We start from the raw sequence: 25,636 nt of genomic DNA, 5'->3' as shown, positions 1-25,636 counted from the left end.
CGCCCCCGGCGTGGCTGAGGGTGTTGTAGATCGTAGGGGAATCCCGAAGCTCCTACTACTTTAAGTCATTTCAGTCGTCACCGACTCTTAGTGAGTTCATTTGGTTCAAAGAACCTGAAGTGGTTTGCCATTTCCTTCTCCAGCTCCATTTACAGAAGAAACTGGGGCAAACAGGGTTAAGTGACTTGCCCAGGGTCACACAGCTAGTGAATGACTGAGGCCAGGTTTGAAGTCAGGACTCTTCCAGACCCCAGGCCATCCAGCCGCCTCGTGCTAAGGTCTCTATGAATACAAAAAAAGAGGCAAAGGAACAAGAGACCCCTACCTTACAGCAAACAGGTCTGCCCAGACAACCTCTAGGCAGGATGCATAGGAAATCACCAGAAGGAAGGCGCTAGAATTAAAGGGGATTGGGAAAAGACATCCTCCAAAAGATGGGGTTTTAAGTGAGATTTGAAAGAAACCAGGAAAGATTCTGGAGTTGGGAGATTTGAGTGAAATGTTGGAGAAACAGCTACCGTAGTGCTGAGGACTGAGGTATAGGGAGACAGGAAAGGTGAGATTTTAGGGTAGGTTATGAAAGGCTTTGAATGCCAAAGGGGGAAAAAGGTTTTATAGTTTCTCTGCAGGTGAGAGGAAGCCACTAGTTTGAGAGGGTGATTTTTATGGTCAGTTCTGCACCTTATGAAGATCACTTTGACAGCAGAGTGGAGGGGAAGAGAGACTTGAGGCAGGCAGACCCAGCTCCAGGCTGTTGCGGTAGTCCAGGCATGAGATTAGGGGGTGGCAGTGTCAGAGGAGCAAAAGAGTTACATAGGAGAGATGCTATGAAGTATCACCTGGATCAGAACCAGCCTCTAATTTGTGGGAGGATGGAACCAAACAAATAGCAAGCTAGAGAGAGGAGAGTCAGGACACCAACAGAAGTTTAATTAATTTTCAGAGTGAGGAAAGTGAGGTATACATATGGAAGCCACCCTCCTAAGAAGCTTTTGCACTCAGCACATTCTAATGGGGGAGATAACCTTTAAATAACTAGGTACATTCCAGATATATTCAGGATAAGTAGAAGTCAGGGAGAGGACCTATTGTAGCAGGTATAATTTGGCCGGAGTCTTGAAGGAAGCCAGGAAACTAAGAGGTGGAGGTGAGAGAGTAAAGCATTCCAGGCAGAAGGGATAGCTGGAGCAAAAGCCCTGAAATGGGAGATGTCATTCAAGTTCAAGTTGGCAGGTCAGTGTTGCTAAATTGTAGAGAGTATGGAGAGGGGTTATGTTTAAGAAGACTGGGAAGGTAGGAAGGGTGCAGGTTATAAAACGTTTTAAATGTTAAAGGAGTTAGTATATGATCCTGTAGGTAAGAAAGAACCTCTAGAGCTGATTGAGTAGGGTGGAGTGACAAATCAGATCTATGTTTTAGAATATCATGCTGGCATTTGAGTGGAGTGGGGAAAGAAGAGGCCAAGAGACCAGTTGGAATTGCCTAGGAATGAGGTGGTGATAGCTTGAACTGGAATTGTGACTTGTCAGTGAGAGAAGGGAATACATAAAAGATGCTATGAAGGTAGAAATGATGCTGTTTGGCAACAAATTAGATATATGGGGCAAGTGAAAGAGAGAAGCTGAGGATAACACTAATTTCAAGCCTAGGTGACTGGGAGGGTGATGCCCTAGATGGTAATAGGAAACTTTGGAAGAAGGGAGACTTGGGGGGGGGGGGAGAGGAAGTAACAACCTAGGGGCATAAGAGTTGACTGAACCCAATATCTAAAAAAAATGATTATTGATAAATGCTGAGCAACGTAGGAGCACTTTGAAAAAAAGACAATATACAAATATTAGGTATTTCATGCCATTTCTGACTTCAGTTTTACTTGTTGATAGGTAAAGAGACTAATACAAAGGCATGGCAGTAAATCAGCAAAATCTAACTCCAGATGATATTGAGGATAAAGAAAATATTGTGGATAGGAAAGATAAAATTATTGAAGAATGTGAAGAATTGTGGAAACAGATGGAAAAAGTAAGTACCAAGAGAGATCAGATATACCAAAATTAATTTGCATAAGATTTAACTATGGGGAGTGGGAGGGCCAAAAAACTGGAACAAATGAATGACAGGTCCCTAATGGTTCACTTAGAATTCATGATAAGTACTTTTTTATTTTAAACATTATATTATAAACAGTATATGTCAGGTATATATTTTCTGATTTGGTCAGAAACTCACAGCCTTGTGCTAGACACCTATTTTTGTGTGTGATGGAGTCTTGGAAATCAGCTGCTTACAGACTTCTTTGTGTTTGTTTTTTAAACCAACTCATTCTTTCTAGTGTCAGTTCAAAGTTAATAGAACAATTAGTGTCTTTTTTAAGAAGCAAAATTATTTCTCCAACATAAATCTTTATGTCTGTTTTAGAATATTTGCAAGATTTCCAATGATGCTGTGCTTTTTTTTTTGTTACTATGTAGAGATACATGTTTTTAATGGCTTTTGAAAAAGTGCCCCATGACTGCAAAAAAGCACAGGAAACCATTTCTTTTCACCATTTCACGCATTTTGCTATTTTGCTTCCTTACCACTTTAATAAGCACCAGTCTTTTCTTCTTTCTCTGAAGGCAATAGTATACACTGTGTATAAAGTAATCTGCTACATGACATGATTTCTAGGAACACACTTTGCCATTAAAGCAGGTACTTCCTGTATTTCCATTTCAAGTAAAAGAATTCTTATATATATTGAATTTCAGATCTTATATAACTTAGGCACAGTGAATATATACTTGGGAGTCTTGAATACCTGAGTTTAGTTCCTGTCTTAGACATTTCCTAGCTATGTTAGGAAATGTCTAAATGTTAGGACATTTCCTAGCTATTTCCTAGCATGTCACTCAACTTCACTCAGCCCACCTTCAGTTTCCTCATCTGTAAAATGGGGACAACAGCATCTGACTCCTGGAGTTGTGAGGACCACATAGAAAACACGTGAAAAGCATTTCTCAAATCTTAAAGTGCCATATAAATACTAGCTGTTGTCATTTTTATATGTTGGGAGGGGCAGATCATAAAATTTTATGTTAATTGCTTCCGGGGATGAATCATTTTTTAAAGAATAAATAACAATAATCCATGGATGGTTGAATAACTGTATACCCAGAGAGTGTTGATTGTCATCAACTTATAAGGGTTCTTGGCCTGTTGATGGTAAGCATTTTTACCAATAGTTTGAATGAAAATTTAGAAGGCATACTTATCACTGGCATAAAGCTGGAAAGTATAACTAATATGGTGAATGACACAATTAGAATTTATAACATCTCAAAGTCCTGGAACAAGGTCCCAGGTATAGTCATATGTGTGCCAAATAGGAAAAGCAGAGAGTACCTGTAAGTGCATGTCCAGGCACAAATGTTACAATGCACCTAAAACATAAAAGCTAGATCCAAAAGATAATTTGTCTTTTCCTTTCTTTGTGTCAGTGTGTTTTAACAAGTGTCTGTGTTTGCTGTAAACATGTTTGTGTTAGTGAATTTGAAAAAAAAAATTAGGAGAAATGGAAAATTAGGAAAAGGCAGGGGAATGAGATGTATATGTCCTAGAGAGCAGGTTTTAGGATTGTTGAAAACTACATGTGATAATGGTATAGTTTTGAGTTGCTGGTCATTGACTCTCTCTTTGCCTTTTTTTTTTTAAGCAATTGGGGTTAAGTAACTTGCTCAAGGTTACACAGCCAGGTGTTTCTGGGTGGGTGCTAAGTGTCTGAGCCCGGATTCGATTCCCAGGTCATCCCGACACTGGGGCTGGTGCTCTTACTTGCTGTGCTACCTGGCCACCCCTCTCTTTGCCTTTTTAAAAAAGTATTTTTAAGTACTTAATCTCTGTTTATAAGATTAATCAATATGAATAGCATATATAACCAATTGTTCTATTTTTCTTAGTCCTTTTCTTTGTTTACCTAATTTGTATAGTTCCAAAATTACTTAGCTTGTTGACTTTATTTCCTCTCTCTAGTTATTGGGCTATTTTGATATTCTCCAAATTGATTCTCTTCCTACTTGCTGCCTTTCCTTCATTTTGGCTTGTGTAATCAGTGTAAGCTCTAAACATTTCTGACCTTTCTGAATATTTGTCTACTTGTGATAGATTTCATTAGCAAGAAAGAGCTTTGAATTCTTGAACATGGTATAGCCCCTGACATTGCTGGCTATGTGATCTGGAGCTTGTCACTTAACCTCTCAGTACCCTAAGCTACTCTCTAAGAATATAAATTGCAGCAAAGGTGCAAACTTGCATTGGTAGAAGGAGTTTACTCATTCTGGAGATCATTATTTTTATGGGTGTTAAATTGACTTGAAAGTATTTGTGTGCTTCATACAGCATATCATTTTTTTTTTCTTTTTTTAAGTATCAGCAGGACATAGTACTTGCTGGAGGTGAAAGACTTAACAGTTCTGATTCTCAGGTATGCCTCGCTCTTTTTTCCTCCTAAAAGATAAGTAATTAGAATTTATTAGTTGTTTTAGAAAAGTAAAGTATGTGTATGATTTTTAGCATGTTTTCCCAAAATGAAGTAGCTTAAAATTGTACCATTTTCATCCCTGACTGAAAGTGATATTGGGTTACCAAAGGCAGAGTGCAAACTCTACCAAAGTGACAAACCTTTGATAACAGACTTTGTGATGTACTGACTATATATATCTTTCATTCAAAGACCTCATTTAGCTTAATTTGACCGAAGGGAGATGATGAATTTTTTGGCCACAGTTAACTCTCAAAGATGATAATGTGTTCTTTGTCAACATAGTGAGTACCTCAAACCACCTACCTATTTGACAACATTATTTAACAGATGAAGAATTTCACACTCCAGCCCATCAAAAAGCTGAGAGCATTTTGTTAATGATAATTTTTATTTTGAAAGTGGAGTATTGTGTGTATTAAAGTTAGCTACTGTTATGGGAACAAGTGACCGTACAGTGCTTCTTTAAGGGCATTACCAAAATGTAGAGTTTTTTTATCCTAGATGTAACTTTAAGTATATTCAACATAAAACATTGCCTGAATTTGAGATACGGAAAACAATTTAAGCGATCATTTAAAATTTTGGAAAACATAATCAGTTATTTTATTAGCTGTATTTGGCAAAGATGTGCCACAGTGTGAAATAGGCCTGAAGTAAAAATAGGCCCAAGCCCTACATACCAGGACAGCAAAGTCAGAAAACTTTCGAGCAGATGGGTATCTTAGGATAGTGTCCCTCTTCCTAACAAAGTTTTTAGGAAATTTTGAGAAGAAAGCAATTGCCCTGCTACACTTAAAATATTTCTATTTTCATTACTAATTTAAGGGCAATGATGAAATTTTTCATTTTTATACCATAAAAGAAAAAAAATGTATTCATATCATCATAGAGGAATATTTAGTTGTCACTTTTGTTGGAAGAAATTATTTTTTATTTCTGCTCATACTAATTTTGTTTTGTAATCAAGGGCTTTTAAAAAGCTTAGTCTAAGAATCATATACTACAAGATAAGATATGTGGACAATGTTTAACAGATTAATTTGGTAACTCTGTTATATGGTTTGTTTGTTGAATGGGTGCTCTAGTTGTTACTGGTACCTTTAGTTTTGAAAACACCACATTGCAGGGATCAGAAATGAGATTCTTTACCTGGAGTATCTTTAAGATATAGATGTGTCGGGGTGGCTAGGTGTCGTAGTGAACCCCAGCCTTGGAGTCAGGAGGACCTGAGTTCAAATTTGGCCTCAGACACTTAACACTTACTAGCTGTGTGACCTTGGGCAAGTCACTTAACTCCAATTTCCCTACCCTCCCCCCTCCAAAAAAAGCAAAAAATGAGATATGGATGTGTCCTTATAAAAATAGATTTAATGGGGTAGGTAGGTGATGCAGTGAATAGAGCACTGGCGCTGGAGTCAGGAGGACCTGAGTTCAAATCCAGCCTCAGACACTTGACACTTGGGCAAGACACTTAACCCTAATCACCTTGGGCGCCCCCCCCCAAAAAAAAAGAAAATAGATTTAAAGGGTTTCTCATACGATCCACTTTATAGAGAAGAAGATTTACTGTTTGAAAAGAGAAAATGTCTGCTTACAGTTTCAAAGTAGTATATTAAGTATTTTGCATATCAAATTTGGGTCATGTTTACTTTTTCATAGAGAGATTATTCATTAAGTAGCAGACTTACTAATAACTTAGGGCTTTGGCATGCTGAGTGGTAGTTATATGACGTTGGGCGATCTGAGCCTGAGATTCCTCTTCTGTAAAATGAGGTGGACAGAGGTGCAAGAAGATGATTTTTAATGTCTCTTCCATCCATAAATTATATACATATGTGTGTGTATAGAAATATAAGTTAAGCTTACATCATGTTCAGAAATTTTCTTGACTTTGTTGTTCTGGTCCATAGGGTTTGAGCCTATTTTTACTTCAGGCCTATTTCGCACTATGGCACGTCTTTGCCAAATCAAGCTAACAAAAAAACCTGATTATCTATGTTTTCCAAAATTTTAAATGATCTCTTAAATTCTTTTCCATGTCTCAGTATTTCTCATAATTATATTATGCTCTTGGGGCTGTGAGGTCATTGTGTGAGACCAAGATTTGTAATTACCCAGGAAAAGACAGAAAAAAGAGGAAGATAAATATTTGTAAGATCTCCCTGAGAGGGAAGAGACTATTGTGTCTATATGGTACTCTTGGCACAGGTTAATTGTTTGCTGGTTTGGGTGAGCTGGTGAGGGAAAAAGCAGTATTTAACTAGGATTTGTCTGCATGAGATGTTTTTTGAATCAGGTGTTTATACTTCCAGTGGTGCCTGTGTTTTTAAAGGTACTTTTCAGGATCCTGCACTATTTGAGGGTAATTTTTATGAATTTGTCATCATTGTATTCTACAAATGCAGAAATGTTAGTTAAGTGATAAATAGTAATTGAAGGTTTGTAAAATAGTTTACATACTTTATTTCATTTGAATTTTACAAACTTATGAGGTAGGTACTACAGGATTATCTTCCTTTGATAGAATTCTGATTGATATATCAGATTACTGCATCCTATTTAAGAGTTGTGTTTGTCCTTTGTTTTCTTTTTTTGGGGGGGGGGAGGCTGGGCAGTTGGGGTTAAGTGACTTGCCCAAGGTCACATGGCTAGTAAGTGTTAGGTTTCTGAGGCTGGATTTGAACTCAGGTCCTCTTGACCCCAGAGCCAGTGCTCTATTCACTGTGCCACCTAGCTTCCTGTCCTTTGTTTTCGAAGAAGACCATGGCATCAGGGAAATGATGACATGACTTGCAGTTGACTTTTATTTGAGTGAGGGAGGGCTGTGCAAGGTCACCAGCCTCACTTTCTCCTTCAAGAGCCATCTGGATCCAGTGACCAGATATCAGGATGACTGGAGATGATCCAGGATACAATGGGAGACCCTGGCCTTTAGGCTAAGGCCTTTTCAGGTACTCACTTAGAGTGAGGTAACACCCATTCAGTGAATAGTCCTCTTTAAGAAGTGAGTCAAGGGATGGTCCCTTTAATTAGGAAAAAAAAAATCAAACTGGGAGAAGACCCTCAAGATTGTTGTTCAAAAGAGAAACAGTTACCATTGACATTCACTGTAAACCAGAGGGACTCAAAATGCAAGGGTTTTTTAGTTAACCTTTTTAGTACTTTTCTCCTCTTAGTGGCTTAGTATAAAGAAATGGCTCTAGAGTCAGAGGACCTAGGTTCAAATGTCACCTCTAACAGTTAATTACTGTGTGACCTTGGACAGGTCTTTTAACCTCTCTGGGCCTTAGTTTCCTCGTTTTTAAGATGAAGGATTTGAACTAACTGTCCTTTGAGGCCTCTTCTAGCTCTTGGTTGATGATTTCTATGAAATTTAAAGAACCAATCTAAAATCATCTGATTTTATTCATTTTAGTAAGAAATATATGAAGTATCCTAAGGAATACTTGCAAGGACTTTATACAAATAAATTGTCGATGTTATAGAGGACTGACTCTGTAAGTACTGAGGTGATTGTTTTGAGTATTTGGATAATCAGAGATGAGTGATGATACTTTGTAGGAGGCATACAGTAAAGCAGTTTTCTTGTCCATTAAAAGTACTGAGTCTCAGGAGCTACCTGTTTTTCTTCATGTTTTCCTTCCTGTTTATCTTTCAGTAGAATGATAAGTTTCTTTTCCTTTTTATACAATAAAAGATTTATTTGGATGATTGATGTTTTTGTTTTACTGGTTATTGTTTTTCAGTTTCAGTTTAAGACTATAAAACACAATGTACTTTGGTGTCCTTTTAGAAGAATGACAGCATGGTGTCATCGAAAGAGTTTTAAATTTGAAGTCAAGGCCTTTGCCCAAGCTCTGCTATTTGCTACCTGTATGGTTTTTTTTCAGTCACACAATTTCTTTAGGACCTCATTTTCCTCATCTGTAAAATGAGTGATTTAGTGATCCCAAAAGTCTTCCAAATCCTAGATCCTGTGATTACTGAAAGGTTTTAGCTACAGAAAGGAAAAAAGTTATTTTAAGCCCATTGTTTACCCCCCAAAGTGTCTTTTTAACACATGAAGTTGGCCAGTGCTTTGATAGCGTAGCTGATTTGGAATTCTTCAGTTAAACAAAAGCCAAGCTGTTGGTGCAGACTGTTGTGGAATGTTTTGCTATTTTCAGTACATCTTGTGCTTAAATACCTGTTTGTTTCCAAGAACTTTGCTAGCAAATTGACTTTTTTAAGATGTTGGCAAGAATCAAGTTTGTCCTGGTTTTCATTTTTCATTTTATTTCCATGATATAGATAAAGAAACTTAATCCACCAATATAGCAACAGGATTTTAGCCTTTAGAATGTCATATTTTAATAGCATTTCTTATGCTTTCTTGATTTTGCTTTTATATACTATTTTCAGCACGGGGCCTCAATTCTATGAGTGGATTATTGTCTGGTGATTACAATGGTTGAATTCAAATTTCTGTTTTGGGGTTATGGGTTATTTTGTGTGATTTCACTGACTATTTCCAAGTTGGGTATTTTGTATCATTCCAGTATTTAAAATAAATGATACTTTATTGCATAGCTTTTTACTTATCCTTATGAAATGACTTTTGTTTTCTAAGTTTCAGCTGGAATTTTATTTTCCTTTTTTTACTTTTTGTAGCTAACATTATTAATGATGCGATTAAAGAGTCTAACAGCAGAATGCAATCAATGGCTGGAAAGAACTCCTGACAGTAAGGATTTTTTATATGATTACATAAAATAGATGTATGCTTACTCTAGGTATTTGCTATGGAAGTCCACAGTAGAGTTCAAGTAGAAGGAGATGGTAAGGTCTTTCAGATGCTTCTATTTGCAGGTGGCATTGTGTTGATTGTGTTGTGCCCTAGTCAAACATCATAGGATTTCTTAAGTGAGACTTATAATCATGCTAGAGAGTTTGCCATAACTATGCACACACAAAAACTAAGTGGTTGAAAATTGACTATTGTTTAACCTATGATGTGCAGTTGTATAGAGAGCCTGTAGGGTTTTTTCGTTAGTACATACAACATCTTAAAGCGGTACTATTGCAAATGGGCAGAGAGGTAGGCCCAAAATTGAACCTGTGGAAAAGAATAGGCTAGAGATTGGCTTTAGGAAATTTCAGTTGTTTTAATGACCCCAGAAGGAAAAGGCAGACCACTTCAGTATCTTTGCCAAGAAAACCCCAAATGGTGGAGTCATGAAGAGTCAAACATGACTGAACAACAGCAATAATGACCCCAGGCTTTCCCCCCAAACAAAAGGCTATTCTTTTAGCACCGGTGTTCTTCCAACAATGTTTCATGGCTGTCAGTCACTGAAAATTTGAAGTTAAGGATCACCCAAAGGATATTAGATGTGCATGTTGGATATAAATGAGCTGTGTCTCATTACAACCAAGGAATTATGAGAAAGAAGTGAGGTCAAGGGTGTTATCAAAGGATGTGTGATCAAAAAGTATGAGCCACTTAAATAGCAAGAGCAAGGGATAACCAGTGGACATCTTGTATGCTCTTCTGGTCTCTTTTTGATGATGGGAATGAATTCAGCATGTCGGGTGAATATCTTATGTTAACTTGTTGGACGATGGGAACAAAAATCACATAGAATACACAGGCTTAGATGGGTTGTGACTTCATCATCGGATAGGATTCTCACATCAAATGAGCTCATAGATCCATCCACAGGACTATTATGTAAATTAATGATCACAGGAAGAATTACCAGAGATCATCACTGATTTTAAATTAAGCCAAAACATCATTATTTCCATTTTAGATAAAAGAATAAACCAGAGCCTACTGAGTAAGAAAAAAATGTTTAATTCACATACTCCTTAATCTTAAATCTGAATTAAGATCATATCCCCAAAATGAAATCTCTTTGAAAAAGAACAGAGATCAACATAATCATGATTTATCAAAGAAATGAAACCACATAAAAATCAGTCACCAAAATGTCGAGTCCAAAAATGAAAATCTAGAAACCCACCTCTGCCAACAAATACTTGGATTTCCTTGCTAAGTCAAGAAAGATTTTCATTTATAAAATCTTGTAGAGGAGGATAGAATAAAGTTCTGAGCAGTATTCTCTTTATAAAATAGCAAAAAGCAATGGAGCGCAAAATAAATTTACAAAAGATTCATTGAAAGGTTTTTAGTAGAGATAGCTTTGTTAGACTTTGATAATATCAAGTAAAACATAAAACAGGGAGATAAATGCTTGTTAAAGGCACTGGCAACCACCATGGAAGATGTCTAGCACAGATTTTAAATAAAAGAGGAATTCCCTATAAATGATAAGGTCCTCCAGATACCCTTGCTTTAAATGACATTGTGCATAATGCATAAAACCTTAGAACATTATAAAGCCTCCTAAATGAGATCCACTCTCTCGAAATAATTCAGCCTAACTATCCACCAAGGATAATAGATAAAGAATGTCTGTTACTCAGTATGATAAGTATTTGGTTGGACAGTCTGTACAGCTGGCGCATCAGTACATATTTTGGACATCCTTTGTAGACATACGGTGAACTGGGTCCAGAATTGAATAGGAGAAAGAGCCTTTGGGACATTACACAATGCTTTTAATGATTCCAACCTTCTTCTTTAAACAAAGACCCATATTTTTACCATCAGTATTCTGTGGACGTTCTGTGACTGAGTTGTAAAGAATTAAAGAGCAGTGGAGAGAGACACATGGTGGGCTATCACATATTAACAATGAAGAATTGTTGGGAAGCAGCAGCACAAAAGGATGGCAATGGAGACATGTATGACCAGAAAAGGAGATGGGCTGCTTACGTGGCAAGATAAATAGTAATTGGACAGCTTCGTTTTTATCCATGTAATGTCAAGAGATCTAGAGCAGGGCTCTTAAACTTTTTATACTCATGACCCCTTTTCATTTGAGAAATTTTATACAACCCTGGATATATAGGTATATAAAATAGGTATACAAATCAAACATTTACTGATAATAAATCATAAAGAAATTTATTTTACAACAGTTCTTTGGTATGCATATAATTTTACCACCTATTAAAGACAAAAGCAGATTTGTATACTAATTAGATGGATGTGCTTATTTTTTTTTACATAAAGAATTAAATCTTGGTAGAATATTTAATACTGTAGGACAAAGAGCATCTTCAACATTTTTCAGAGTTGGTTGATATTTTGATTTTATAATTGTCGATGCTGGGAATACCACTTTGCATAAATACATAGTACAAAATGGCAGAAATATATTTAGGGCCATTTCAGAAATTGTTAGAAATTCTATCTTAATCCCAAGCCAAAATTTATTTAACTATTTTTTAGGAAACTCAAGTTTTAAACCTGTATCACTTGATAACTCAGCAAATTCTTCTTGAACTTTTAATGGTAGATGACTGATATTTTTAATTTCAACTGAGTATGGTTTATGAATCTAACTTAGTTTTTTAGAACCAAAATTTGAAGGCAAGTATTTCTGAAACTGCCTCCAGGCACTTCATATGATCAATTATAACTCTTACAATTAAATCTTTGGGAAAGTTATTTTTAATTATAAAATCATCCATAGCTGTAAACATTACTAAAGAACCACTTTCCACCCTATTGTTCCATATGTTAACTTTTTAAATAAAACTTTAAATTTTCAAAAATATCCAACAAGCAACAGTTTTGAAAACCATAAGTCATTATGGAAAAAAATTAATAAAATCAGATTTCTGCTCCGTCAAAAATATAACTTCATCTTTCAGTTTCAATAATCTGTTTAAAATTTGTACTTTTTAGAGCCACTTTACCTTTGCATGTAGTAATAAGCTTTTGTAATCAGAGTCTATGTCTTTCCAAAGGTTTGAAAAGAAATGACTGTCATGGACATGTCTTTTAATGAAGTTAATGATTTTGATAGTATTGCAAAGCACAATGTCTAACTCTGGTGATATTTTTTGACTACGAGTGCCTCTCAATGGATCATGCATTGAGTAAAAGTGATATGTTTGTTGCCACTAGCTTTAATTTTTGCTTGCCCATCATTGTTCCAGCACTGTCTGTACAGATTCCAAGGCAATTTTTCCATGATAAACTTTCATTTGTAAAAAATTCATCAACTTTAAGATATACTGTACTTCCTGATCATCATAGATTTTTTTGCAAAAAAGTGGGGTATGACCATTATGTGAAGCATTTAAAAATTTTTTGTGCTAGTATTACTTAAAAATCATTTATTACTAAATTGTCTGGTTTAAGATTAGGATATATAGAATACTCATGAATATATGTTAAAATTGAATATTGACTGTGTGTGTGCTGAGAATTCTAGGCTCATGGCTTGCAATGTGCAAGAGATAAATGCTTATCCATATGCCACTGGTGAATACATTATTGCTTTGTTTACCTTTTAAGCGGTGTGATGAACAGAGTTATATCATGTGACAGTTACACAATGAAAGGTTACAAAACAATTTTTGGACTGGAGAAAAAACAGGGTGTAATGATTATGCAGTGAAATACAATATATCTTCCCCTCTTGTATGTCCTTCCAAAGGGCAGCAAAACAATAATTCCTTGTGTATGCTTCCTTCATAAACATATTTTCCATAAAGTAACAACTATGCTATGCAAGAAATATCAGTTGTTTCACCTAACTGAATTGCAAACTTTGGACTGCCCTTAAGTCTGGTAATAAGCTATTAGAATTGGTTAGAAATTCTGAAATTCTTTCAGAAATTCTTTTGGAAATAGTATCTTTCAGTAAAGGAATTTTGCAAATTTCATCCCTATACTTTTCCCCCATGAACTATTTCTGACATTTTAATAACAGCAGATAACACAAGATCTTCTATTGTGTAGGGCTTTTTAGTTTTTGCAATTAAATAAAAAGTTTTGTAAGATGAAAGTTAATACTTTTCATTGACAGTGACAAATTTCTCAACACATTGTTTTTCTTTATTTGAAGATTTAAAAAGTCATTCAAAATATTCCTTTGGTTTATTGCAGTATGCTGCATGCTTTAGTTCTCTACAGCTAAAACTTGATTACAAATTAAGCAAAGAGGTTTTTCCACACCATCATTATTAGAAGTAAATCCACATTGCAAGAATAATTCAATATATTTTCTTTTTCTTGTCAGTTTAAGTGTACTACAACCTGGTAGTTTAGACTGCCACATTGTCATCAGTATTCTTTTCTCTTCTGTCTATATTTAGTCACTTATCCATAACAAAAAAATATTTTGTCCTAAAATATAAATAAATATTGCTAATAATTCCTCAGATAAAAACTAGCTTTAGTGCTTAATTTTAAAAATTGATATTCATATACTTATATACACATACAGCAGTGATGGTGAGGAATATTATTAAAGGGCTTTTGTCTTCACTTGTGTTAAACACTTATGTTTCTTTAAAAGAAGGCAATAACAGCAGTTTTAAAAATCAAGCATTCTAACACAATACAATCCAAAGGTGTACTAATTTAATACTTACATGCCGAGGAATGACAGTAGGAAAATATTGTCTTTATTTTCCATAATTAAACTACTCTGTTTCTATAAGAGCAGAAAACTTTGTATGTACAGTAAAAACACTGCAGTTTATAACATATAATAGTCTTGAGTCTGAGCCAAGGTGTTTCTGGTAGCATTCATTGGTGTTGTGTATATGGCAACATGCACAGTGCAAAGTGTGCATGTTGTGTGTTCAGAGCCAAGGGTGCAGTGAAGTTGCATGATATAACATGGGCAAGTGCTGCCAGAAACACCTTGAATTTGTTATACATTTGATTTTGAATTAATTTTTGGTTCTTGTGTGTTCAGAAACCTTTTACTGTTGCCAAATTTTTTGCAACCCTTCACATTCAATTACATGACCCCACATGGAGTCATGACATGCAGTTTAGGAAGCACCTATCTAGAGGGAGACCCTCTGGAAATTGGGAGGACTGTCCTTGGCTGATTTATGGGAGGGCATGGATGAGAAGATATGGACATATTGTTATCTGCACTACTGGAAGAAAGTATCCTTATCTTTAAAATCATAGCTCCATCAAAGTAAGTCAGAAGGTTTTTAAAGGTTTTAAGGTTTAAAAAGGTTTTTAACCTTTTAAGTACACACTGAAAAATAAAACTGACTACAGGCTCTACTCTGGCTTTATGCAAAGCAGGGCTGGTATAAGGGCACATGATTTGCTGCTCATAGACTAGATACTATGCAAAGTCCAGGAGCCCTGTGAACAGCTGTGTGCCACCCAGACTACTTGCTTCTAACCCAGGTTCTGCAACCATCATTGAGGGTCAGCCATGATTGAGCAGTCACTGTGAAGATGGGGCCTACCTTCCTTGTCACCAACGCCAACCAATGACCATAGGAAAATAAGCCAAGGAACCCTGAGAGGGACATCATGCTCTCCACCCCAGCCACAAGTCCTCCTTCTAGCCCAACCTCCAAAGCTATCAAACTGATTGATAATAATGACAGTCCCTATGGAGAGAGGACCCATTGACTGTTTCTGTAGGTGTTAGAACCCACAGCACCTCCTCAGCAGCAAGATCTGAAGATCTGGACAAGAAAGTCTTTGGCATTGTGAAATGAATCAACATTAGAAACATGATTTTGCCACTAGAAATGACATAATAAGTGGGGTTACTATCTCTTTTGCTTCTATTTTCTAAGTACTTTGGGACCTTTCCATTTAACTTAACTGCTGAGACCTTTAGTATGTGTTGTGTCTCCCATTAGAATGTGAGAATAGCAATTATCTCCACTTTTCTATTTGTGACCCCAGAACATAGCATGCACTCCATATGTGGTTACTAGTAAATGTTTTTCATTCATTTGTTTAAAAAATAAGTTTAGTAGAGTAATAATAGTGTTTAATATACAAAGTTTAATAAACTTGCTATCCCCTAAGAGTTTACAATCTAAGAACAACCATAATAATATTGAACTTTGAGATCTTTTATTAAACAGCTGTTTAGGTATAGCAGAAAAGGAGAATGCATGTATTAGGCCAGCACGTCATGGTTATTATTTATTGAGGAAAGTTCCTGTGTAGCTTCCAGTCTGTTAAAATGAGATTTTAAATATTCTTTTGACTTGTTTGTTTTCCTTTTATTGTCATGAATAGTTAAGGCTTGACTATTCTCTTCCCCAATCCATCATTCCTTTACTGCCTACTATGTGCATGACACTATCAAAGCAATACTCTGAGCTTAAAGTTTAATAAACTCAAGAATAGTTTATATTCTAATCCTTTTTTTCCTGCTACTTTTTTGTTATTTTTGGCAACTTATTTAGCTTCTATAGTTATTTCTACCCTGGCAGTCTCCCTCATCAGATTTGCCAATCCACCTGCAAATTTGCCAGCTTCCTTCATAATGACCATTCTGACAGATTAGAAATTCAGATCACAAATTCCAAAAGTAACTCTGTCAAAACCCTAAATCTGGCCAGTAATTGCCCCATTTGGAAAGTATACCCAAGAACACAGTCCAGCAACCACACAGAGACCTTGCCCTATGCATATATTTTCTTTGGGCATGAAATCTTTTGAGATTTTACTCCTAAATAGTTCCTATTGATATGAATTCTTTTCCTGTAATGAGGAAAGTGCTCTTGTATTGAGAGCCCTTGAAGTTTGGAAATCCCACACAAGCATTGCCTGGGAATTTAGATAATTACCTGAATTTAAATATAAAAATACCTTTTAGTTTCTTGATTTCTTCCCCATTAAAATATTCAGAGATATGATAAGAATATCTTGCCCATAAATTACTTCATTTTGAAAGGTGTTAAGCAGCACATTGCTAGTAAAGTGATCAAATGCCACTTAGAGAAAATGCATTCATCAGGCAAAATTAGGGGTGATCATGCATATGGTGCTATCTATGGACAAATTCATAACTTAGGAGTGTTACTTTTACAACTCTCATTTTTCATACACTTGAGGCCCTCTCAGAGGAATGGAATATGCTACCTAAATACTGTTTAGGGTAGGATGCAGGAGGACCAACCAGCATCCCTTCACTTTAGAACTATTTCAAACCAATCTAACCATTCTGGACAGCAACTGGGAACTATGCCCAAAGGGCTATAAAACTGTGCCTACCCTTTGACCCAGCAATACAACTACTACAAAAGATAAAAGGAAAAATACTTACATGTACAAAAATATTTATATCAGCTCTTTTTGTGGAAAAGAATTGGAAATTGAGGGGATGCCCATCAGTTGGTGAACCTCTAGACAAGTTGTGCTGTATGATTGTGGTGGAATACTACTGTGCTATAAGAAATGATGAACAGAACAGGGGGCAGAGCCAAGATGGCGGAGTAGAAGCAGGACCTTCCCCCGTCTCCAGCTTCCACCCTCCCCAATCCATGTAAAAAGGGGACTCTAAACAAACTTTGGAGCTGCATAACCCAGAAAATGACACAGAGAAGCTAACCTCCCACTGAGGACAGCCCAGCAGGCTGGCAGGAATCCAGGAGCTCTGGGAGCTGAGCCCAGCCCCACCCGAGGCTTTAGCCCCAGGGCAGACCTGACCAGCCTCTGGCCAGAGGGACTTCAGATCAGCAGCAACTGTGGCTGTTTCCAGATTTATCAACACATAGATGCAAAGGACAAAGTGAGAGGCCAGTGCAGTCTGGACTTTGGGACCCAGTAAGTAGGAGTGTGTGGCTTTTACCTCCAGGGTGAAAAGCCTCTGAGACACCAGCACAGCCAGCCAGCGCCAAGTGGCAGCTTCAGCTCCTGGCCTCCAGAGTGTAGGGGGGCCAAGCAACAGTCTGAGGGGTAATCACTCTTGCTTTAACCTGCTTGGGTTAGACTGGATTGCAGTCTAGGGTGGAGGTCCTGGGGTGTGTGTCCAGCTTGCCAGAACGTGTGGAGACCTCAGAGAGGGCACCCATCTAATACCTCTGGCAGCTGAGAAAACCCCAGCGTTTGGGACAAAAGCTCCCCTGTCTGGTAGCAGAGTCCTACTGTGACAAAAAGCCCCAAAGTCAAGTAATTGAGTGGCAAAATGAGCAGGCAAAGGAAACAAAGCCGACAGAAGATTCCAAGATTACACTCCTATTTTGGGGACAAAAAGGAGCAAAGCATGGAACAGGAGGAAGACAGTGAAGTCAGAACTCCTGCACCAAAAGCTTCAAAGGAAAATACAAGCTGGTTATAGGCCATAGAGGACCTTAAGAAGCTGATAAGAGAAGTGGAGGAAAAAATTGGGAAGAGAATTGAGAATGATGCAAGAAAATTATGAAATGAGAGTCAACAGCCTGACTGAGGAAAATAATACCTTAAAAAACAGACTGACTCAAATGGCAAAGGAGGCCCAAAAAGGCAATGAGGAGAAGAATGCCTTAAAAAGCCAAATTTGCCAGATGGAAAAAGAATCTCAAAAGCTCAATGAGAAGAATCATGGCTTCAGAATTAGACTGCACAAATGGAAGCTAATGACTTTATGAGAAATCAAGATGCTGTTAAACAGATCCAAACAAATGAAAGAATAGAAGGCAATGTGAAATATCTCATGGGAAAAACCACTGACCTGGAAAATAGATCCAGGAGAGAGCATTTAAAAATTATTGGACTACCTGAAAGCCATGACCAAAGTAAGAACCTAGAAATCATCCTCCAGGAAGTTCTCAAAGAAAACTGCCCTGATGTTTTAGTACCAGAGGGCAAAATAGAGGTTGAAAGAATCCACCTATCACCTCCTGAAAAAGATCCCAAAAAGAAAACTCCTAGGAATATTATAGCCAGGTTCTGGAATTCCCAGATTAAGGAGAGAATATTACAAGCAGCCAGGAAGAAACAATTTGAATATTGTGGAAACACAGTCAGAATAACCCAGGATTTGGCAGCTTCTACACTGAGGGATCAAAGGGGCTTGGAATATGATATTCCAGAGGTCAAAGGAGCTGGGATTAAAACCAAGAATCACCTACCCAGCAAAACTGAGTATCATATTTCAGGGGAAAATATGGTCATTCAGTGGAATAGAGGACTTTCAAGCATTCTTGCTGAAAAAACCAGAGTTGAATAGAAAATTTGACATTCAGATACAAGAAGCAAGAGAAGCATAAGAAGGTAAACAGGAAAAAGAAATCATAAGGAACTTATCAAAGTTGAACTATGTTATCTGCTGTTATGTATATATATGAGGTTATATGGGCATACGAATACATATGTGAATGTGTGTATTTATGTTTACAGGTATACATAGATAGAGGGCACAGGACCAATTTAACAGGAAGGGATGATACTAAAAAGGTGAAATTAAGAGGTGAGAGGAATATAATGAGAGGAGATGGGGAGAGACAGATTGGGGTAAATTATCTCATACAGAAGAGGCAAGGGAAAATGGTTACAATGGAGGGGAAGAATAGGAAGGCAAAAGGGAATGGGTCAACCTTATTCCTATTGAATTTGGTTTGAGGAGGGAGTGAAATACACACTAAATAGGGTATCTCGCCCTCCAGGAGAATAGGGGGGAAGGGAATATGAGGGGGTGATGATGGAAGGGAGGGCAGGCTGGGGGGGAGGGAAGTTGGAAGCACCCACTTTTGAAAAGGGACAGGATCAAAGTAGAGAATAGAACAAGTGGGAGGTGGGATAGGAGGGAGGGAAATATAGTCAGTCTTTTACAATATATCTACTATGTTATTTTGCATTAGCTACACATGTACAACCTATACTGAACTGCTTATCTTTCCAATAAGGGTGGGTGACAAGGAAGGAAGGGAATGAATCTGGAATTGAAAGTTTTAAAATCAAATATTTAAATATATATTTATATATGTATATATGTGTGTATATATATATATACTATTATTAATAGCATCTTGCATGTAATTGGGAAATAAGATATATAGGCACTGAAGCATAGAAAAGTCGAAAGGGGTATGGGAGAAAATATGGAAGAGAGCAGATTGGAGGAGGGGATATCCTGTGGGGAAAATTTGTAACTCAAAATCTGGCGAAAACGAATGATGTAATTCAGAAGTTAATAAAGCATTAAAAAAAAATGATGAACAGAATGGTTTCCAAAGAGCTGGAAAGACTTATACTGATACAAAGTGAAGTGAGTAGAACAAGGATAGCATTGTAAAAAGTAACAGCAATATTGTATGATGATCAATTGTAAATGAATGACTTGGCTAGTCTCAGAAATACAGTGATCTAAGAGAGTTCTGAAGTACTTAGGATGGAAAGTGCTATCCACCTCCAGAGAAAAAAACTAATGGAATCTAAGGGCAGATTGAAGCATACTTTAAAATTTTTCTTTATTGTTACTGGTTTTTGGTTTGTGTTTTCTTTTACAACATGGCTAATATGAAAATGTTTTGCATGACAGTACATGTATAATCTATATCACATGGCTTGACTTCTCAAGGAGGGAGAGGGCAATGAATGAGGGAAAGAATATGGCACTCGCGAATTTTTTCTTTAAATGTTGAAAATTTTTGTTTACATGTAAATTGAGGGAAAAAAAATAAATGTTGACTATTTCAAGGAACTCTTTCTGGGGTCACATTGGCTTTGTAGAGTAAAGGTAGAATTTTATGGCACTTTGAGAGGAGTCTTTTGGGTACATTTTTATTGTTATTTATTTTACAAGAGGTAGCATAGTGAAAAGAGCCAGCCTCATAAGCAGAAAGACCCAATTCTTACGTATGCTGGGTATGTGACAGTGGGCAAGACTTTTAATCTCTAGGCTCTGGGCTCTTCTTTCTAAGACTGTAAGTTGTAGAGAAAGTCCTGACTTGAATTGGTAGAAAGTTTTTTCACCCAGGAGTTCCCCATACCAATAAAACCACAGGTCCAATTCCTTCCCCTATCCTCTTTTTACAAGTAGCATTAGTCCCTCCCAGACTTAGTATTTAGTACTCCAGCTTTCTGAGTGAGCTTGCTCAACTTTGTACTGCTATGGGTAAAATGACCAGTAATCTATTTTGGTAGTACACATAATTTAGAATTGTGAGAGCCATATTGGGATCTCCCACAACCTCTATACTTCCTTCTGCCTCCTAAGCATTTCATTCATGTCCTTCTGATTATAGCTAAGGGAAGTCATCCCACTGTGCTATGGGCCACTAAAAATTCACATTTCCTATCTCATTTGGGTCTTCAGTACTATATAGGCAGGCCTTCAATCTGTTTGTCTCACATTTTCCACTGTGACTTTCCAAATCTTTATATTTTTCTCAGGTCCTGGATAGGTAGGGTCCTCCCCTACCTACTCCAGGTCCACTTCCCTCAACAGAGTTTCTCACTTCCTACTTAGAAAATTGAGGCCCTTTGCCCTGAGTCTTCTCTCTTACCTATTCTGTTCCTCAAAACCTTTCTACATCATTACCGGTCCTCTTTTGTTCTAGCCAAAGAAAGAAGCATTACTGCAGCATTTCTTGCCAGAGCCAAACCCTCTCCTTGTGCCTATGGTCCTATCTTCCTTTCTCTTTGGGGATCTTATAGTATCAATCACTTTATTTTTTTTTATTTTTAAGCAATCGGGGTTAAGTAACTTGTTCAAGGTTACACGGCCCGTTATTTCTGGGTGTGGTGCTGAGTGTCTGAGCCCGGGATTCGATCTCCAGGTCGTCCCAACACTGGAGCCGGTGCTCTTACTCGCTGAGCCACCTGGCCGCCCCTAAGCAATTGGGGTTAAGTAACTTGCTCAAGGTTACATGGCCAGGTGGGTATCAATCACTTTCATTTTCTTTCTCGTCTTCAATCTCTGTCCACAGATTCCTTCCTTATTCCTACAAACATATCCAGCACTCCACTATCTGCACTAACCATTACTTTACTCTGCCATCTCCTCAGGCTGTCATCCTTATCTTTTCCTTCAGTGCCAAACTCCTAGAAAGAGTAATTTCATCTTCACCCACTTTTCACTTATGGCAAACTGATTTTTAGCCCTGCCATATGACTAAAACTACTTTTTCCAAAGTTAGCAGCCATCTCAGCTGTTCTTCCCATTGACCTTTTCTCAGCCCTCTTTTTTTTTTTTTTTTAACATCGCTGTAGCTGTTGGTCACTCTTTCCTCCTGGATATACTCTCTTCTCTTGGTTTCTGTGTCACAACTTTCTTCCTGGCTATTTCCTGTCTGTTGTCCTTCTATCACCCAGTGCTTAGCATAGTAGCTTGTACATTGTAGGTGGTTAGTGTTCTATTGAATTGAGTGCTCATAAAACGTGTGTAAGAGCTGCTTAAGCAGTCAGGAGTCCTCTGAATAACAGAACTATGTGACTTAGTGTAGCACTGTGAAATTTGAACAATTATTCAAAATAATTCATTAGAGTAAAATTTCAAGTGTATTAGAATCTAGAATCAGATAATTTGTTTTATTATGTCAGAATTGTCCAGACAGGGAAATTGCCATTTTAGTTCACAAACTAAATTTAACTTTTCTAAGAGAAATACTTGAATCAAATAAGGAACAAAACATGTAATTTTTCCATGTTTTTCCCCTAGTAATCCCATTGAATCCAGAAAATCTGGTAGCACTAGGAAAAGAAGAGGTAAGTTCTTTAGTTACTTTGTAATAACTCCATACAATTTAAAAATAAAATGTTTGTTAACATACAACACTCAGAAACTAATATAAAACAGCTTAAAATCTTTATTTACTCCTTAAACTTTACAGGATCTTTTTTTTTGTTTTTGTTTGTTTATATAAATTTTATGTTAAATGTAATGGGATTGTTTTCTTTAATTGAAAGTAGTTTTTATCTGAATCAAGTTTATGAGTTACTGAAGTTGATCTATAAACAATACTATTCTGTGTAAATTTGAGTTCATTTCAAGTTTGGGATAAATGTAAAAAGTTAGAGAGACAAAGGAATGTTTTATTCTCTTTTACAAAAGGAAAGATAATTGTCTGAAATAATTAGGAAGAGTTTTTTTTTCATTTTAAATGTGCTTTTTAAATCATTATCTTAATAATTAAAAATTTTACCATACATTGAACAACAAAAAAGAATCTATGAACCTTCGGTTATATATGGATTTTTCTAAAATGTAGTAAATTTAAAATAATTGCCCTCTTTCATACCCTCTTCTGGACTTCTTTTTGTTTTCTTCTGTATATATATTTAAATATCAGCATTACCCAGTCACTTGTACCCCTGACAGATGTAGTTAAGCAAAACAAATCAACGCTTTGGCAATGACAGAAAATCTATGTCTCATTTCATACTTCTGGTTAGAAGCTTTTGAAGGCACATAGTTAGGCGAGAGATTAGAAATATTGATATGTGGCTGTATTTTTTCCTGCTGCTGTAGGGAGAGAAGCAAGAAAGGCAAAGTCCAAGCATATTAAGGCTTTTTCTTTTTTTCTGATTAGTTGGGAGTAAGCAGAAGGATATTGCAGAGAAGGAAAGTCCACGGGTCACGGTGCTGACTGGTCTGGCGCTCTAAGGCTGCGTACATGTCCGGGAAGGCTTATTGTGTCTCGGATAATAGGAAGGGGAAGAATGACAAAAGAATGTTTTCATCAGAAATGAGATTCAGACCTAGCATGAATTAATGGTAGTTAAGATCATGAGGTACAGAATTGCATCAGTTAAGGATGAAATACCTACTATATGTCAAGGTACTGGATTATATGCTTGTAGGTATTTGTTTTCTTTGAAAGTTGGCTTTTAAATACAGTTTTTGACAATACTGTTTATGTGTTGATGAAAAGTCCTGTTAATATATTTCTGTGCTTTTTTAAAGCATGTTTATTACTTCCATTTGAGATGAACCTACCTAAAAAGTAAATAGGGAATAGTGGATATAGCATGATGGACTTGAGGTCTCCAAAGACCTGGATTAAAACCTAACACTTGACTATGTGTTGACTATGAACAAGTAACTTAATTCTTTAAACTTAATTGCAAGTCAGCAAGCATTTATTGAAACTTACCATTATATAAGGTATTTTACTAGGTGCTGGGTATAGAAAACAAAAATTGTCCCTGCCCTCAGAAAACTTACATTTTACTGAGAGACCCAACCTGTACACAGATAAGTAAAGCATAAGGGAAATCAAAGAGAAAGATGAGGAGAATCAGGGAAGGTGTTGTTGTGGAGATGACATGTGAGTTGTGCTTTGGAAGAAGATTCTGAGAGGTGGAGATGAGGGGCCTTATACCTGGAGGCAGGAGGTGGCATAATGAGTTTCAGAGAATAACTACTGGTCCATTTTGACCAGGACATTGAAGGGTATAAGAAAGGTCATAAGAGAGCATAAAGATATCATAAGACTGGAAAGGTTAGTCCAAGTCAAACTGTAGTTGAAGGCCTTAAATACCACACCCAAGAAGTTTGTATTTTATCCTAAAGGGAGTCACAGAAGCTTTTTGTGCAGGAGAAAGAAATGGTCAAAGCTGTGCCTTAGGAGGTCAGTAGTTGGAGCAGGGGAGGAAGAGTGTTCCAAGCATGGAAGATGGAGAATGTGGAGACAGAGATAGTTCCTTGTTCAAGGAGCAGCAAGGCCAGTGTCATTGGATAGGGAGTAAAGTGTGAGAAGACTGCAAAGATAGGAGGGGGCAAGGTTTTAGAGGACTGTGAGCACCAGACATTTTGTAGTTGATCCTGTGGGTAATAGGGAGTTCCTGGAGTTTACTGAATAGGGGGTGACATAGACAGTGCTTTTGGAAAATCACTGGTGGCTGCATGGAGGATGGGCTAGGGAGGGGAGAGACTTGAGACAGACAGACCCACCAGCTGGCTGCTGGCAGTAATACAGGCATGAAGTGATGAGGGGTCCTGCACTAGTGTGGTGGCAGTGTCAGAGGAGAGGAGGAAGCTGTATTTGAGAGAAGGTATTTGGCAACAACTTGGAGTGGGAGAGAGCTGGAGAAGTCAGGATGACTTCTAGGTCGTGAGCCTGAAGGTACTGGGAGGATGGTGTTGCCCTCTACAGTAATAGGGAAGGTAGTGAAAGAGAATGAGTTCTATTTTGATCATTCCTCATTAGCTTCATGACGAGTCCACTTCTTTTTCCAGTCATATACCTTTCTGGTGCCCTCCTTTACCCTTCTTTTGCACACTTCTTTCTTGGCAATATATTACTTGCCCCATATATATTATAGGCACCTCCATTATGCTTCTCCATTGCCTGTTGGGTGACCTGCTTTTTTTCTTTGAAGAATGTGTTATTCCATCTCCCACAGCCCTACAGCATCATGTAAAGAATTTTCATGTTAAGAAGACAAGCCTTTGTTTCAGGGAGAAGTTTGGGGGCATTTAAAACATGCATAAGTCAGAGTGGTTAGGTGGCTCAGTGAATAGAGAGCACTGGTTCTGGAGTCAGGAGGACCTGATTTCAAATCCTTCCTCAGACACTTAACATTTACTAGCCATGTGACCTTGGGAAAGTCACTTAACCCCAATTGTCCTGCCCCCCTCCAAAAAAAAAAAAGAAAAAAAACATGCATAAGTTTTCTAAAGGCAGTTCAGCTCATTATTTTGCCTCTTCAGTTTGGGGCCAGGTCTCCCTTCAGCCACAGTAGATGCCCAAGATGACATGGACTGATGGACTAGTTTTGTAGGTTTTCCATTCCATTCCACATAATTCTAGGCAATAGGCCTTTTTCATCCACTTAGTTTTTTCTTTGTGATTAGTTAAAGTTAATTCTTTTGAATGATTATAGAACTATATAGGAATCTCTGCCATCCTGTGGGACTTGACTCATTCAGAGCTATGTAATCTGCCAACAAACACATCTGGAAGACCCCTTCTATGGGGAATCTCTTCCATTTGGAGTCTGCTGGATATCTTCCATAATGGTAACAATCACCTTTGGAAAGCTTTATTTGATATTAGTCATCATAGAATAAAGTTATTTTGTATGATTTTGACATGCTAGGTAAACACATAGTAGAACTTTTAAGGCAATATGTTGCCTAATGACATCAAATTGCAATCTGTGGTTTCATTCAGTTATGTGAATGTAAAGGTATTGTCTGCTTTAGAATAATAGTGTAAGTAGATAAAAGTGCAAAAAGCTCCTTTAATGAATTTTCATTATAATACATCTTCACTACCTGTTATTTATTAGGTATGTTTTATATGAGATCAGCATTGGATGAAAGACTAACATGAAACATATGTTTC

The 25,636-nt window shown here is 37.1% G+C and overlaps 1 protein-coding gene across 3 annotated transcripts in view; it reads left to right on the top strand.

The window, feature by feature from the left end:
* Nucleotides 1-25,636, top strand: part of CENPK (centromere protein K) — a 33,704-nt gene that overhangs the window by 478 nt on the left and 7,590 nt on the right. For all 3 annotated transcript variants that reach the window (XM_069096426.1, XM_069096428.1, XM_069096429.1), the window contains exons 2-5: nucleotides 1,884-2,022; nucleotides 4,406-4,462; nucleotides 9,173-9,245; nucleotides 22,006-22,052. In XM_069096426.1, the coding sequence (XP_068952527.1) occupies nucleotides 1,906-2,022; nucleotides 4,406-4,462; nucleotides 9,173-9,245; nucleotides 22,006-22,052 (294 nt within the window). In that variant the 5' untranslated portion in view covers nucleotides 1,884-1,905. The remainder of the gene's footprint in view (nucleotides 1-1,883; nucleotides 2,023-4,405; nucleotides 4,463-9,172; nucleotides 9,246-22,005; nucleotides 22,053-25,636) is intronic.

Source organism: Petaurus breviceps, unplaced genomic scaffold (assembly GCF_028583685.1).
Source record: "Petaurus breviceps papuanus isolate PSGF00001 unplaced genomic scaffold, PetGlider_PUasm1.0 229, whole genome shotgun sequence".
In the NCBI taxonomy this organism is placed as follows: domain Eukaryota; kingdom Metazoa; phylum Chordata; class Mammalia; order Diprotodontia; family Petauridae; genus Petaurus; species Petaurus breviceps.
The sequence above is the reverse complement of the archived record's forward strand: the minus strand, read 5'-3'. Positions and strand labels throughout refer to the sequence as shown.